Source organism: Blennius ocellaris, assembly GCF_963422515.1.
Source record: "Blennius ocellaris genome assembly, chromosome: 12".
Taxonomy (NCBI): domain Eukaryota; kingdom Metazoa; phylum Chordata; class Actinopteri; order Blenniiformes; family Blenniidae; genus Blennius; species Blennius ocellaris.
Window position 1 is genome coordinate 3,374,169 of NC_137661.1, and position 17,331 is coordinate 3,391,499.

Genomic DNA, 17,331 nt, shown 5'->3' on the forward strand with positions numbered 1-17,331 from the left:
ACATAATATGGGACCTTTGAAACAAGGGTTGCGGGTAGAGTGGCCCTCATGGAACATTGTTGCCCCCTATCAAATATCAGATCCATAAACATAATATTAACAGTTTGAAATTCAGTGGGTCTTGTTATATCATCTGCAACACCAATAGTGTAATCACAGTCACATCACGGTGCCGTCATGCTCACACAGGTAATGAAGACATGCATTTTGATACAACCATTAAGTTTCACTCACCACATGTTTCTTTCTTCATTCATATTTATTTCAAAATATTTCAAGAAAAAAATAGTAGATATAAAGCAGCCTTCAGATTCCACCTGATGACGTCACTCCTTGACGCTCATTGTGGTCGGTCCTGCTGTCTTCAGAGATATGTGTAGACAGCTATGTCCAGGGTTTTAATGGGTTAAAAAGAGCTTTACATTTAGCATTTTGATTCTAATCTCCCAGAGTGCTTTGCTGTTACCAGGCTCACTTCATGAGTCTGGAGCTGAGTGGGCGTCATCTGAACTGACGGACCTGCAGCTTCTGGTCCCCAGTCAAAGCCACTGTGGTCAAACATGTGATGTAATATAATCACTGGCTGGTGACATGAGCCAAAGAATGAATCTTCTTGGTGGTGTTTACTCTTCCCTCCTCCGTCACCAGTGGGATCATCATGTATTTGGAGAACAAAAGCAACCTGGAGATGGAGATGGAGACGTCTGCTCAAGGGCACCAGGGCCGAAGCAGCCTGAGGTCACCAGAGGCTGTTGCAGGGAACTTTGGGGAACTTCGCCTGCTGGAAGGAATCTCTGAGAGGAGAGACACACAAAAGATCCTGCAGTCTGCTGGCCTGCCCTCCGGACAGTGTGGCGTCCATACCGAGGCCTTCGTCCCCGTGAGACCTGAAGACGGGTAAGGTGGTGGTGCTGGTGGTGGTGGTGGTGGAGGTGGTGGTGGTGGTAGTGGTGGTGGTGGTGGTGGTGGAGGTGGTGATGGTGATGATGGTGGTGGTGGTGATGGTGGTGATGGTGATGATGGTGGTGGAGGTGATGGTGGTGGTGGTAGTGGTGGTGGTGGTGGTGGTGGTGATGGTGGAGGTGGTGGAGGTGATGGTGGTGGTGGTAGTGGTGGTGGTGGTGACGGTGATGATGGTGGTGGTGGTGGTGGTGGTGATGGTGGTGATGGTGATGATGGTGGTGGTGGTGATGGTGATGATGGTGGTGGTGATGGTGGTGGTGGTGATGGTGATGATGGTGGTGGTGGTGGTGATGATGGTGGAGGTGGTGGAGGTGATGGTGGTGGTGGTAGTGGTGGTGGTGGTGGTGGTGATGATGATGATGATGATGATGATGATCATGATGATGATGATGGTGGTGGTGGTTGTGATGATGATGATGATGATGATGATGATGATGATGGTGGTGGTGGTGGTGGTGGTGGTGGTGATGATGATGATGATGATGATGATGATGATGATGATGATGATGATGATGATGATGATGGTGGTGGTGGTGGTGGTGGTGGTGGTGGTGGTGATGAGGATGATGATGATGATGATGATGATGATGATGATGATGATGGGTCATGCTGTATGAGGAGAGCTTCTTCAGAGGCTCTGTTGTCTGAGGATGAAGACAAATGTCCTATACTATCATAAAAAGAAGGAAGAGGCAAAAATTCCTAGTGCAGTATTCCTTACGTAAATTTGGGGAATGTTAATACAAATCTTATAATCCCAACTGTGTTAGACTGTTTAAGGTGAAAACGCATCGTTTTTCCAATTATAATTTCACAAAAGGTTTGTGTTTATATTTACAATACTGTGAAAATTATGTCTGTTTACATGGGAATGAAAGAAACACTGAAAATGATGTAGTTTTCCTGTCGGGCCACTAGTCATTGCTGTTGTTCTTTTTTGTAATAAGACCACACATGTGCAGCAGAGAACAATAACTTATAAACTTTATCAATGTTGAGAACACAGACATTCGTATGTAAAGACAATGAAGTTAGATTACTATTCTGGGTGACTGTTAACTATAAGACAACCAAGTCCAGGAAAATATGATGTGGGAGTCGTGACTCTGGAGGAAACATTGTTCTCATTGTTCATCTGCTGGCGCATGTGCAGGAGAACTAGTTACTACGACTGGAGCGCATGAGTAGGAGCAGTAGTAGCAGTAGTAGCAGCAGTAGTAGCAGTAGTAGCAGCAGTAGCAGTAGGAGCAGTAGTAGCAGTAGTAGCAGTAGTAGCAGCAGTAGCAGTAGTAGCAGTAGTAGCAGCAGTAGCAGTAGTAGCAGCAGTAGCAGTAGTAGCAGTAGTAGCAGTAGTAGCAGCAGTAGCAGTAGTATCAGTAGTAGCAGCAGTAGCAGTAGTAGCAGTAGCAGCAGCAGTAGCAGTAGTAGCAGTACTAGCAGTAGGAGCAGTAGTAGCAGTAGTAGCAGTACTAGCAGTAGTAGCAGTACTAGCAGTAGTACTAGCAGTACTAGCAGTAGTAGCAGTAGTAGCAGCAGTAGCAGTAGGAGCAGTAGTAGTAGTAGTAGCAGTACTAGCAGTAGTAGCAGTACTAGCAGTAGTACTAGCAGTACTAGCAGTAGTAGCAGCAGTAGCAGTAGTAGCAGTAGTAGCAGCAGTAGCAGTAGTAGCAGTAGCAGTAGTAGCAGTACTAGCAGTAGGAGCAGTAGTAGCAGTAGTAGCAGTACTAGCAGTAGTAGCAGTACTAGCAGTAGTACTAGCAGTACTAGCAGTAGTAGCAGTAGTAGCAGTAGTAGCAGTACTAGCAGTAGTACTAGCAGTACTAGCAGTAGTAGCAGTAGTAGCAGTACTAGCAGTAGTACTAGCAGTAGTAGCAGTAGTAGCAGCAGTAGCAGTAGTAGCAGTAGTAGCAGTAGCAGCAGCAGTAGCAGTAGTAGCAGTACTAGCAGTAGTACTAGCAGTACTAGCAGTAGTAGCAGTAGCAGCAGTGTTTGTTCCTCCACATGGAGCCTGAGTGTTGAGATTGTTCAGTGTCTCTGACCACCGTTGTCACGTGAACCATAAACACAACAAAAGTTTTATGTTTTCACTGGAAAAACATTGTAAACAGGTCTGAGTTGAAACCACACTAGTTTACTTTTTATCTTGAGGAAAAAATGTTCACTTCTTGAAATCTCACAGCGCTGTGTAATTTAGAAAAAAAGAAAAGATTAAGACTCATGGAACACAACATTAAGATTGAATGCTTATGCTTATGATGGTGTCATGAGGAAAACTGAGTGTGGGTAACTGAGAGCCATGTGAACCTGGGCAATCCAAAGGTACGTGACTAAGACTAAATGAAGACGAGAACTACAAACACGTGTCTGTTGGAAACCACACTGAATGAAATCGTTGGTAATATTCAAAACTTTTATTTATTACTAAATCCCGCCTCCAATATGTGAAAAAGCTCATCCCAAAAGTTTGTGAATGAGGTTTTTGGATAGGTCATAATGTGAAGATACGTTTTAAAAACGTTTTTGTTTGCTGTTTAAGAAGATTTGCACTCATTCTCTCTTGTTGCTGGATTAACTTCATACCAAGAATTTCAATCGCACATGCAGAAAGAGATTACCCATGCCTTATTGGATAAATCCATACCAGATATGTTCTCATACTTAGAAAAGCTTTGACATTTCTTGTCAGCTGTGAACGTTCAAACACAGATATGAGTGTATGTGTCGGCGGGTGAGGAGCTCAGACGCTCAGGAGGTGCTAATCTCAAGCCCGTGGCTGTGACGTTATTGGGATTAAGCCCAGGAATTTCTTTCGCTTCAATACTTGAATAAGAGTTGTAAAAGATAAAAGAGTGGGCAATACTTGAGCAGAACTACAGCTGGATGTGACGTGTTAGAGGAGGAGGAGGGGCTGGAATGTCTTTTTGCAGACCTTGGCACGAGGTTAAACGGCTCACATGACTTCAGCTGGTTGATGGGATTGAACAAAATGCTACAATCTGCTTCAGCAGACAAGTGAAAATAGTTGAGAGAAGTTAAAGAAGCTCACAGGACTGAGGAACCTTAAAGTAGTTCATAGTCGTTCAGCAGCTGCTGGGAGTTTCCTGTGTGGAGCAACACAGAGTGTGAGGGAGGGTGGCTGTTTAACACTGAGTGCATCTGATAGACTTTTGTGTTTGTTTTCTTTATCCAAGACTTACATCATACCTTGCCAGTCAGAATGATGCAGCAGGAGTGGTCTGCTAAAAGGCCTCCGCCTCTTCTGTACTAATGAAGGCAGAGCGTCTCTCTCTCACGTTAACGTACCAAGATTACATTGTAGTTTGTACTTCATGTCAATATTAAAGGTCCTGCAGGTCGTAATCTCTCACATTAACAATTAAATAATGAGCTGTAAATTGTAAAACCTTTTCATTGCATTGCTTTTTTTTTTTTTTTTTTTACAAAATAAATTCAATATATTAAAACATTTTGAAACATTCTCATGGAATTTTAACACATTTATAAAATATGTATTTTAATCTCATCTCTTTCGAATACACTTTTTAACCCTCTGTCTATTTATTTCTTAACCTGCTTCTCATGAACAATTTTTTTTGATGTTTTTCACTGGGCAACATCTGGACCCCCGGTAAGAAGGAGCAAAAGCCCAGGTTGGGAACGGCTCGGACTCGCAAGGTGGCTGACCGAACATGAGATCCTGTTGACACAACAACATTCTGAAAACGTGAACCATTTACACTGCAATGGAAGAAACAATTAGCATGCTTAGCCAGGAGATATTCTTTCTTGAAATCACCCATAAACGGTGCATGAGATTGCTTGAAATCACATATACTTGTTTTGGGGATTGAAGTGCAACTGTGAGAAAGATAGACTCCAACTTGGAACGGATGCATGTTTAGCAAGAAGCTAAAAAAGAGAGAATCACACTTGTGTCCAATTTGAATCAACAGAACACAAAACAAAAACAAAAAACATGTCTTTGGATTGAGGGAAGATGTGTGACTTCATGGAAGAAAAAGAAAAAGTCTTTTTTTTTTTTTTTAACAGAGAAAATAGAAAAGTCCAACATGTCCACTTGAGCAAGCAGGTTTATTTGCGACTGTGGAAAGGACGCCGCCCCTCCGGCACCTGGCGGCCCCCCCTGACCCTACGCATCAGTTCACGCTTTCATTGGCCTTCCATGTACACAGACATCCAGCAATATTGTGCTACATGCCACACATGCTTAAAAACATGCCCTGCCTGTAAGTCCGACCGAGCTTTCTTGCAACCTCTTCCTATCATCCCTACCCCATTCTGCAGGGTTGCTATGGACATTGTGGGTCCTCTGGCGAGAAGCAGTGCAGGACACCAGTACATCCTGGTAGTGTGTGACTATGCTACCCGGTTTCCCTTGGCTTTCTCAATGCACACAACCACTGGCCCTGCTGTCTTGCGAGCGTTGGTACAACTCTTTGCCAGGGTCGGAATCCCTGACGAAATCCTGACTGACCAAGGTGCAAACTTCCCCTCCAGGCTCATGCAGCTGCGTCATAAACAGTTGGGTGTTTCTGCCATCAGGACCACATGATAGCATCCACAGACAGACGGCTCTGTTGAAAGGTTCAACCAAACCCTGAAACGCATGCTGCAGAAATTTGTGGATGACACGGGCAAGGACTGCGACCGTTGGTTGCCGTTTTGGCTCTTTGCCTACAGGGAGGTACCGCAGGCGTCAACAGGATTCTCCCCATTTGAACTTCTGTGTGGCCCCTGAGTAAGAAATGCAAGGACATAGAGGCTCGTTCTAGGCGTAATAATATTCGGCTTGTGGGCCTGCCTGAAGGAACTGAGGGTCCTAACCCTACAGAGTTTGTGGCTAAACTGCTGAAAGACTTTCTGAGCCTCGAAGCTGAGCCCAAGTTGGACAGAGTCCACCGCATGCTGTGGGCTAGGCCGCAGGGGGAGGAGCCACCACGGCCAATTGTCATCAGAGTCAACAAGTTCCAGGTCAGAGATCCTGCATTGTGCTGGGGAGGCTTCACCTCTGACTCACAATGAAAAAAACATCTATATCTTCCAAGATTTCACCTCCAGTTGGAGCAACTGACGGTGGAGCGAGCAGTTCTTGGTTGGCTTGGCGGGGGCAGCACGGCGGTGTGAGGCCAAACATCGTGGACAAGACCCGGTTTTCCGTGCTCGGATAAGCTGGCGGCGAACTGTTTCCAACTCTACCTGCCCAGACTTCCGCAACAGCCAGCAGCCACCAGGCCCAGGCTCCAGCATCCCCAAGTAGCTCACCTCTGCCAAGATGGCACTAGCGTGTGTGTGCACCACTGCTCGACTACGATCATGCTGCTAGCTTTTTGTATTTTGTGTCATGAGTTACGTGGTCATGCCAGTCCTAAATCTATCTACTTATTTTTCCAATCAGACCAGTAGGTACCTCTCTTTATTTTGATATTGTAATGCTTTTCCATCTTAATGGCTCAGCCCAATAGTACTCCACCTAATGTGATTGGAGACATTAAGTTTGTTAGTTTTAATTGTAAAGGTCTGAGCAATTCGATTAAGCGGAGTAAGGTGCTACATTATCTACATCATCGCTCATGTAATTTTTCTGCAGGAAACCCATTCACTGTTGCCAACTTGGTGACTTTCTCGCTAAATCTGGTGACTTTTCAGGTCCCGTTGGTGACTTTTGTTGTGAAGAGTGACTGGCGACAAATTTAGCGACTTTTTCTGGTGTTATTGGTGACTTTCTAGTGTGTTTAACGACTGACGCCAAATCACGAATGGTTCTGCAGTTGCTGTCGTCAAGGAGCAGCGGGTACTGCTGTGAGCCCCCCCGCCGTCCTGAAGCATTCACAGGCCTGAGGTCAGCCTGACAGGAGCCCCCCCTCCCTCCTGCGGCAGTCCCAGCTGCAGTCGGGCGAGTGGAGACCCTCTCCGACCTGCGTCCACACATGTGCAAGGCTCCTGCTGGTTTACTGAGCAGCAAGTAAATATAAAATTTACCGGATTAACAAATACAAATTCTCAACTCAAGGTCCATGGGCCACATCTGAGCCACATGTGGTCTCAACAAAGCATTAGGCTTAAAATTGTGTGGCCTACTTCAGTGAGAAAAATAAAACCAAAAACACTAGAATCAGCAGCAGAAAGCTCAGTGGCAATTCTAAACATATTCAGGGCATTTTTTTTCACGTACTTTGGTTCTTCCATAACGTTATTCCTCTTTCCTACAGCGTGCCTTGCAATTACACGTCAATGTCCAATTATGCAAATTAGGTGATGGCGTCATTTAGCGACTTCTAGTGACTTTGAGGACAGCCAATAGCTACTTTCCTTACTGAGGAGCTGGCAACACTGAACCCATTTGATTTCATCTTAGATTAAAATGGAGCTGGGTTGGTCAGATATTTCTCTCCTCTTTCTCCAGTAAAGTGAGAGGCATTACAATACTTTTACATAAAACCGTTCCTTTTGATCACATTAAAACTATATCTGATCCTACAGGCAGGTTCATTATTGTTACTGGCCAAATTTATGATGCCAAGGTAGTCCTTGCAAATATATATGCCCCTAACTGGGATGATGAGGCTTTCTTTAAACAAGTATTTTCAATGTTGCCAGACATGTCACAACATAACTTAATTTTGGGTGGAGATTTTATTTGCTGGCTGGACCCTTCGTTAGACTGCTCCCTTAGTGCAACCTTAGTGCCCAAATCTAAATCGGCCAAAGTAATTGAAGCATTCATGGATGAGTTTAATGTTATTGATCAATGGCGTTATTATGACCCAGGCAAAAGTACATCGGACTTTTACACATATTGATTTATTTTTGGCAGACAGCTCACTGCTTACAACAGTTTCTGGCTGTAAATATGATTCAATTATTTTGTTGGATCGCGCATCAGTCTCCGCTAATATATATCTATTCAGAAATTCACGTGTGTACAGCCGCCTTGGCGCCTCAACGCACAACTTCTCTTGGAGAAAGAGTTTGTTGAACTTATAATAAGGCAATTAGATTTTTTTCTTTTAAATTGATAAAACCTCAGATATTTCAGCTTCCGTATTATGGGAATCAATTAAGGCATTTATAAGAGGGTAAATTATCTCGTATGAGGTACACCAAAGGTGATCTATGAGATTGAAACTGAACAAATGATCCCACCGTATAGTGGTTTTAAACTCTCAGTATGCTTCTTCCAAACGACCGGCAATCTATAAGGAACGGGTTTCTTTATAAGCACAAGATAATGTTGTTATTCTCAACATTCTATTCGACTTCTACTTCTCTCAAGGTCAAAGTTTTATGAGCAGGGAGATAAATTATTATCTCTATTATTGATAAATTATTCAATAGCCGTCTACAAACGCTCCCAACAAGATAAAACTCATGCCATGTCAGCGAGAAAATGACACCTTGGATGGCAGAGCTGTCCGCAATGCTATAACCACTCACAATGACAGCTGCTGTAATCAAGGGGGAGAGGGAGAGGAAGAGAGAGAGAGAGCGAGAGTGAGAGCGAGAGCGAGAGCGAGAGCGAGAGAGAGAGAGAGAGAGAGAGCATTTAGGCTTACTTTATTTTGAAGATGAAGTCCATGCGTCTGTCCTTCTTGACAGAGACGTCGATCACAGAGGTCCGCCGTCTTGGTCTTCAGCTTTATGAGCCTCTCTTTCTCAGTGGATCTGAGAGCCAGTGAGGAAAGTCTTCTTTGCTCTGTCCTGTTGCCGCTGGAGGTTTTTATGCGTTTTAAAGAAAAAAAAAACCTCTCCACCAATGCTGTGGTGGCAGAATGGTCAACACCAACTTCAGCAGTTTCATTGCCTCTGGAACAGTCTGATCAGGGTCATTTTCAACCAGGAAAGCCAGCAGTTGTTGAGGTGATTGGTTTTTGATCACCTGTGAGCTATACAGTCCGATGAGGTTGGCTTTTAGCCCCACAAAAGCAAAATGCTTGCCATATGTAGCGAGGCTGTGCAGTTTTGCTATGTCAAAACAGATCATCAAACTTTTTACTCTGAACTAAAGCTAGAAAATCAAGTTCTCCCAGGTTCTGGAATTGTGCCTCCATTTGCAAGTTGACGTGATCTAGGATGGTGTAAAACAACTTTTAGACAAATGGCTGATTGCTGTCAATCAGGTTCATAGTGTTGCACCACAACAGAAAACGATCATGGAACGAGTCAAACGACTCCCTCTGTTTCTTCATGGCAAACATGGTTTCCCTGACACGGAGAGAACAGAATCGTATGTCCTTCACCTTACCCTGGAGGACACGGAACAATGCATCTGTCTCTGTGAAACTGACGGCGTACACCATGAGAAGAAAGCAAGTGGAAGCTTTTGATAACCAGAGGCTGAATCCAGATGCCATGGCTCGAGCTTGTCCATCCCATCCATCAGGGTTTTCCTGAACGATGTTGAACTCCTCACAAAGCTCTGCGTGGTGGAACATGATGGTCTGAACAAGCTGAGAGTTTGAGTTCCATCTGGTAGCTGCTGCCTGTGGAATCCGCCGTTTCCCCACTTCATCAAGCAGCTTTCTGCATTTAGTAGACTTGCTAAAATAAGCAGCAAGGCCCTCCACAGTCTTAAAAAAACTTTACACCCAGGGATCATCTGTGCAGACTGTGAAAGGACAAGGTTCACTTTATGACCGTTGTTGTGAGTAAACATTGCTTCCAGGCTCTTTTCTTTGATTTTGGCCTGCACTCGATTTCGCTGTGATGCCATAAATGACGTGCCATCATATGTTTGCACAACTTCTCGTGAGCACAGTTGAACTTGTCCAGTACACTGAACACGTAGTTAGTGATTGCTGTCGCTCTCCTGTCATCACCAACATCATCGAAGCCTAAAAAAGCCTCCTTTACGTCTCTGCCAGAGTCGTACTGTAAATGACTGAGAGTTGAGCCTTGTTTCTGACGTCTGTAGTTTCGTCTACCTCCACGGCAACAAAAGCCCCATTTCCAGCGCACAAAAAGTGCGGGAATGGACAGGTATAGTCCGTTACGGTTCGCGTTTCCACCGCAAGACTTTGGGATTTTCCAGAAACAACCGCTCCAAAGGCGGTTGCTTTCCCGCTCCCCCTCCATCGGGGTACCTGGGACCGTGGAACGGGTCTGAGTTGGAGGTTGAGGCTCGGGACTTTGCATTGCGTCGGAGCTATCTGTTTGCAGCATAGCGTCAGTGCGCCGTGCCGGGGGTGTGCTGTGCCGGGTCTGTCTTTGCATTGCGTCTGAGGTTTCTGTTCAAAGGCGATGCAGCGTTCTGTTTAACCACGGTCAGCGCCGCTGCATCGCGTTTGAACAGAAAGCTCCGTGCTGCCGGTGGTCGGGCAGAAGGTGCAGTGCAAAGAGACGCTCAGAGCCTCCGTGCTCAGAAAGGGCTCCCGTGTCCCGGTGCAGCACACCCAGCCGGGGGCTCGGGTGCGGGGCAAGTCGCCGGAGTGTTCGCTAGTGCAAAGTGGAGGATGTAAACAACAACAACAGAGGATTCATAAGATCCAGATCTGCCGACAGGCTGAGACGACTGTTGTAACCTCAAATATCTGCGGAGCTCTAAGCCCCGCCTCCTTTTTAAGCTCCTTTCTGCAGTGGAAACGGGCACCGGATTTGGCTCCGGTCACACTTTGCTGTACCGCTCCTTAAGGCTCCGTTCCGTCCTGCACGTTTTGTGCGGTGGAAACGCGGCTAAACTGAGCAGCACTCGCTTTGTCTTTAATGTCACCCCTCAGAACATCTACAATGGCCTCAATCAAGTCGTTCTGGATTGTTTGAGGTGCCGGAAAACACTGTTGACGTCAATTGGGAGGCTTGATCCGCGTCCTTGCTGGCTAGCAGGTGCAGCAGATCAATGTAATTTTCCCGGTTTGAGGACCTTTCAATTTAATTGTTTCCATGAAAAGCAAGCTCTTGTTTGCCAAGGAAACACACAACGTCAATAAGACTTTTAAGGATCTCTCATTGTGTATGCTAACACCCAGCCGTCGTTGCTCGTCCAAAGCCAGGTCAAGAAGCGCTCAGAAGAGGATTAATGCAGCTTCCAAAATGTAATCCATGCCTTTATGAACACCCTCGCGCCCGGGACACATTCATTGCTTCAAACTGTGCTGGCTCTCTGATGGGGCTGCTGGCGCTCGCCGGACTTGTCTACTGGTCACAACAACATCATTATGGCATCACGAATTACCGTAAGGCGCATGGAGTAGACCAGTGGTCAGCATCCTTTACAGCTCAAAGCTATTGGGTTACATTTTCCACTGATTCTAACACCCAGAGAGGTGCACATACTTTATTTTGATAGTCCTACCTGCAGCCTATGCCAGGAGGAGACTACACACAAAACCTTATTCACTACTGGTTGACAGCTTACAACTACCGGTAATAATAATAATAATAATAAACTAAACTACATGAACTAAGCAACAAAAACACTACACAACACAATTATTACCGACACCACAAACCAAATAGAACCCCCAATAATTGCATTTAAAACACCACAAACAGCTGCAATGAATTATGGGAGTTTCTATCGGCTGCACTGAGGAGCTCAGGTTGAATTTGTTGGAGGTTATTGTGGGTTGTTGTTGGGCTTGGTGTTGTGTTGATTGTGTTTATGTGTTTTTGTCCCCCAGTTTAGGGAGTCATTATTTCATCTAGTTTATTTTGGTTTGTTAGAATGTTGGTTTGCAACCATGAGTGATGAAGGTGTTGTGTGGAGTGTCGTCCGCTCTGAAGATCCGGTTGCGAAGTTAGAGTTGTCAAAATAAAAGCTTCTGGTTGTTCAGCTGTCAAATAGCAGCCTGGAGTAGAACAATCGTCCATATATAAGGCGCACCGGGCTATAAGGCGCACTGGCAGCTTTTGAGAAAATTTGAGGTATTTAGGTGCGCCTTATAGAGCGGGAAATACGGTAGAGAATTATCTTTGCTGTTCAGCATGAAAGGTTCATAGAAATGTTAAAAAGCCAACATTATCTATCACTATTATCTTCACACTGATCCACAACTAAACCTGCAGCACTTAAAAATGATGCAGGAGGCCCTTTTTCTTGTGACGAGTGCAAACTGAATACAAGCATACAAATCTTTTGAATAAGGAGCGAGTAGAAAAGGGGAAAAACCTTTTAGACTGAAAGATTATCTGAGGGGGAACTTTTAAGTTTCAGTGAGCTACTCTTTCTTTGATATAACAATTCTCATGGAATCTCTGTTGTTATCAAAGAATTGTCTTGTAAATCCTCCTCCTGCTTCTGTATGGACGCTTAACATCACGCATGCGTGCGTGTGTGTGTGTGTGTGTGTGTGTGTGTGTTTGTGAGGATTGTATTGTTGGTGGAGATCCAGCTGAGGCCACAGTCCAGCCGCAGGCTGACAAAAAAGCCTTTCATAACGGCTCCGGTGTGGAGTCACCGGCTCTCACCACCTTTAACCACCTGAACGTCTGCAGACACACTTTAATGAGGAAGCGGCAGCCATGATGTGACAGCTGAGAGTCTACATTGGAGTTAAAGTTTATAGATGCTTCTTGTTTCTCAGCAGTTTATTTATGTGACTAACTATTTATACTTTGTACTTTTTTTTGTTTTGTTTCAGTTTTAGGCATAACTTCAGTGCTGTTAACATTCTCAGAGGAAAGAAGAATTCTGCCAATCTGTCAGAGAGATCACCACTGCTGAGATTCTCTCAAGATGACAGGTGAGTAATGTCTCTTTCTATTCGTGGTGAGCTTTTAATCAGCTGTGAAAACATATGGAACTGAAGTGTGACCTCGAGTGCTCATTGTGATTGTGACACAATCAGTGTAGAAATGTTTCAAAACAAGAGCAGGCGCAAGAGTGGGAATACCACGTCACTGGTTTTAGTAGCTTAACATATTCATTTTTAATTAATAAAAGAATACATGTGTTCAGAAAATAACTCAACTAATCCTGATTTATTGTTACTGTTACGGTGGGACTTCGGAGGCTCAGGTGCGGAGAAACCAGCGGGAGACAGATGATTACACTTGGAAGAGTTTATTCTTTTAACAAGCGTGGATTGAAGGTGCTGCAGGCTCCGGAGGCAGGAGGTCAAGGTGGCTAGCTGAGGCAGGGACTACTGGGGTACGAGTCAGGTCTGGTCACGGTGGGTCAGGAAACCAAGGAAGCTGAGGCTGGCGAGTCTTCAAAGGGAAGCAAAGGAAACGGCGTTAGTATGATGCTAAACTGGGACACAGCACACGCAGGTCTACTGACTCAGGGAGTTTTACGATCCAGCGCCGAGTGGAGTCGAGCACACGTTTAAGAGCTGTAGCTGATCAGGAGACAACGAGCTCCACCCGGTCGTCGCAGCTGAACTGAATCAGGAGATGAATCCCTCAGCAGCTCCGCCTCCTTAAACACAACCTGAAAACCAGAAGGGGAGGAGAGACAGGAGAGGGAGAACACCCAGCCACGCCCCTAAGAGGCCTCTGAGGAGTGGGGCGTGACAGTTACACTCCAACACAAAACTTTCCTCACTGCACCTGAGAAAGTTCCTTTAATTTTTAAAGCATCTTCCATCAAACTGTTTCAGCAGACTCAACAAGGTTCTGTGGGGTGGCAGCATGGATAAGAGCATGGCTTATGCAACAAACAATTCACACATCGCTGAAACGTTTCAAGTCTTTGGTATCGTCTCAGTGCTAAACATGTACAGTAGCTGTAAGCATGAACACCTCAGCTGTACAGGTTTTTCCTCGTGTATATTTAAACTATACTGTATTGCTCACACTGGAAATAAAAGAACAAAGAAAAAGACAGAAAAACAGAATAATGGTGATAATGCTACATTCCGATAATGAATAAAGATTTGCTGTGTGAACACATGTAAGTCATTTTATTGATCTATTCATCGACAAAAATCAATTTCAATTGAAAAATGTTTCTTCTTGTTTGATGAGACTAGAATGTGAATAACAATAACTTAATTACAAAACTTCTGAACAGTTGTGTTACTTTTTCTACTTGATTCCATTCACTATTATATAGTTTATGTACAGAGGATGGACTACAGTGGAGTCACAGTCAGATTTAGGCAGCGTTTCCAGCAGAAACTCGATAAACTGACAAAGGAACAAAAGAACAGGAATTGAGATGTTAACCAAACAAGAAGCTCCTGCCGAACCAGAGCCTGGTTATAAATGTGGTCACATGGATTAACCACTAAACACTTAACCTGAGTTACACATGGAGGCAAGTGGCGCTGAGCTGACGAGATGAGACACAGTATTCTATTAAAATAAACATGAACGAAATCAGTGGAACACAGGTGAGAATAATCAAGCAAACATGAAGCGGAACAGCGGCAAACAGAACCATCAGGGCGCAGGGAGACTGCACCTGAAACAAAAGGGAAAAGGAACACAAATAAAGCACGTAGGAAGACATGGAGCAGCGAACACACATCTCGCTGTGCACCGCCACACGCTGCAACCAGCTGTTCATGACTGTGTCAGTCACATTTCTTCATGTTTAGCATGTAGCATCACTGCCCCCAAACTCTTTAGCATGTCGTATGGGGCACGGCTCAGAGTTACTAGATCCTCTGAGCAGGTGAACCAATGAATGACATCAAGCAGATTCTGCTGGACGTTAAGTTGCTGATGTTTTACAAAGTAGTTTTCTCTTCATATTTTCATAGAACATAATTTACAGTCTGTCTTACTTTGGTCATTCTTATTTATATCAAAATATCTGACGCATGACATCACATAATACTTGCTGGGCAGATCGGGGATCTTCAATGAGTATAAGTACTCCGTGCAGTATTGGACCTGGTACCCGATGAGTCTGGTATGTGGTATTGGTGCGTCCATCAAGTGGTGGTGGGCATCATCACAGAAGCAATAAGGGAGGAAGTGTAAAGATGAGGAGAGTCTGGGTCAATGATGAGGCCCATACACTTAATAATGTCACACATTAAAGAATGCCCGCGCACTAAACATGTCACAAGTTCTCAAACAGGCACACTTTCTACAACTCTTAGAACCCTTACAATTTGATGCTCACACGCTGTAGAATTTGCAGAAATCACCTATTTATTGCTGTATTCTGTGGCACTCATTAACTCATCTTTGTAGTTTAAAGAAAGAATAAATGTAAGAGTTGCCTGATGACATGACCCTCCTGATCCTTCTTTAGCTTTTGCCTTTGAGCAAGACCAGGACCCAGGTTTACAATAAGTTGTGATTTAATGTGTGCAGGTATTTAATACAGGATAGAAGATTTAACAGGAATAAAGTTTAAGAGCAAAAATATTTGCCATGGCCATCATGGTATGACGTGGGCTTCACATGTAGTACCACACAAATTGTCCTCCAGTCTTCTGTGTTTGCTACTTAGTTTTTTTAAAAACATTTTCGTGACACCAACCATCTGGTTATGCATTGTGTTGAATCTTGACAGCGAGTGTGAGGAAGGCATACAAACTACAAAGATACAAAGACTTTCTATGGTGTCTGTGTAAAAAAGAGGGAGCAGCCAAACTACCTAGAATCATCATTCTCTTAACACTGAAGTATTGTGGATTCCATAATCTGGACTTTAATACTTTTATTGATGCAGATTTGGGGACAATCCAGAAAAAAAAGAGATGTTTTTGCTTCCGGTGTGTCGTGTCAGAGAGAATGACAGCGGCATGGAGATGTTTCATTTCAGTAAATTCTCTTGACAGTGAGGCATGTAATGAAAATGTTATGTGACGCTTGTTTATTATTTTATTACTGGCGTTTTCTTCCGTTCAGACATTTTTCAAGTGAAAAGCTTTGATAGGGGCACAGCTGGTGTCTTTAATGTGTTTATCTAGTTGCTCAGACTTTTAAACCGTAGATGTCTGACAGTGAGTGACTGATTATTCTTTTTCAGCATAACCTACATGACCCTACACGACCCAGGCTTTGTTGGAGGGGGAGAGCCCTGGGACAACGGCTCGCTGGATGTGGAAAAACGCTACCGACTGGGCAGCGAGGTCACCAGCCTGTCCCTGTCCCGCTCCAGCTCCTCGGACAAATACGACCCTCTGGACAACCTGAGCTTCAAACTCACCAGCAGCATGAAGTGAGACCCCATCCTCCCTGGAGGAAAATGTGATGATATATTAAACAGTGGATTTAACGGATGCCAAGCCAGTGATCTGCTGCCAGTTTGATCAGGCTCAAAGATGCCAGAGAAAATAAAACCAAACTGCAGCTTCTGGTGTTGATGGTGAGATTCTTAGTGAGCTCTAGCGACGCGTCCTGGCAGAAGCAATCAGGGAGGAACGATGAATGAGGACAGCGTGTCCATGATGGAGCACGCGGCTGGTTGAACCCCTAAATGCTTATCGTTTGTGGTGTTGTGACGTCACGCATGTAAGTGGTGTAACTGTTTGAGCCGAGGAAGGTTGCAGGTTTCATTCTCCATCTCCTGTCCACATACCGAAATGTCCTCGAGCAAGGCTCAAAACCTTAAATTGCTCATTGTGTGCATTTGTGAATGGGTGAATGAGACTACCTGAAATCAATCTACTGAATGAAAAATGTTTTTGCAAATCTATCAGGGAAATACGGCCAAAACTAAATACCAAGATGTTTAACGTTATATCAAGTGGTGACAAACGTTTATTTAATTCACAAAATTCCACAACCCTGTTGGTTTGAAGTTTGTTATGCCCACCACTTGTCGTGTCACGATTCACACTCAGAGACTCAGGTGCAGACAGAAACAGGGCAATCAGGAATACTCTTAGTGACGTTTATTAAGCGACGTGGCAAAGAACTCAAACCAGGAACACAAGGAAGCAGAACTCTAAAGAGCCAGAACTACAGACTTAAGGGAGTCTTGTTGTGCTGCAGCCTGGAGGAGGTTGTCAGGGAGTCTTGTTGTGCTGAAGCCTGGAGGAGGTTGTCAGGGAGTCTTGTTGTGCTGCAGCCTGGAGGACGGTTGTCAGGGAGTCTTGTTGTGCTGCAGCCTGGAGGAGGTTTTCAGGGAGTCTTGTTGTGCTGCAGCCTTGAGGAGGTATTCAGGGAGTCTTGTTGTGCTGAAGCCTGGAGGAGGTTGTCAGGGAGTCTTGTTGTGCTGCAGCCTGGAGGAGGTATTCAGGGAGTCTTGTTGTGCTGAAGCCTGGAGGAGGTGGTCAGGGAGTCTTGTTGTGCTGAAGCCTGGAGGAGGTGGTCAGGGAGTCTTGTTGTGCTGAAGCCTAGAGGAGGTTGTCAGGGAGTCTTGTTGTGCTGCAGCCTGGAGGACGGTTGTCAGGGAGTCTTGTTGTGCTGCAGCCTGGAGGAGGTTTTCAGGGAGTCTTGTTGTGCTGAAGCCTTGAGGAGGTTGTCAGGGAGTCTTGTTGTGCTGCAGCCTGGAGGAGGTATTCA

General features: G+C 44.7%; 1 protein-coding gene across 1 annotated transcript in view; it reads left to right on the forward strand.

Annotated features, from left to right (window-relative positions):
• Nucleotides 1-658: 658 nt before the first annotated feature.
• The window catches only part of oca2 (oculocutaneous albinism II), a gene marked incomplete at its 5' end in the record, with an annotated part of 99,546 nt that continues 82,873 nt past the window's right edge, over nucleotides 659-17,331 (forward strand). The window contains 3 exons of the mRNA XM_080506048.1: nucleotides 659-897; nucleotides 12,567-12,662; nucleotides 15,851-16,042. Coding sequence (XP_080362174.1) covers nucleotides 659-897; nucleotides 12,567-12,662; nucleotides 15,851-16,042 — 527 coding nt within the window. The remainder of the gene's footprint in view (nucleotides 898-12,566; nucleotides 12,663-15,850; nucleotides 16,043-17,331) is intronic.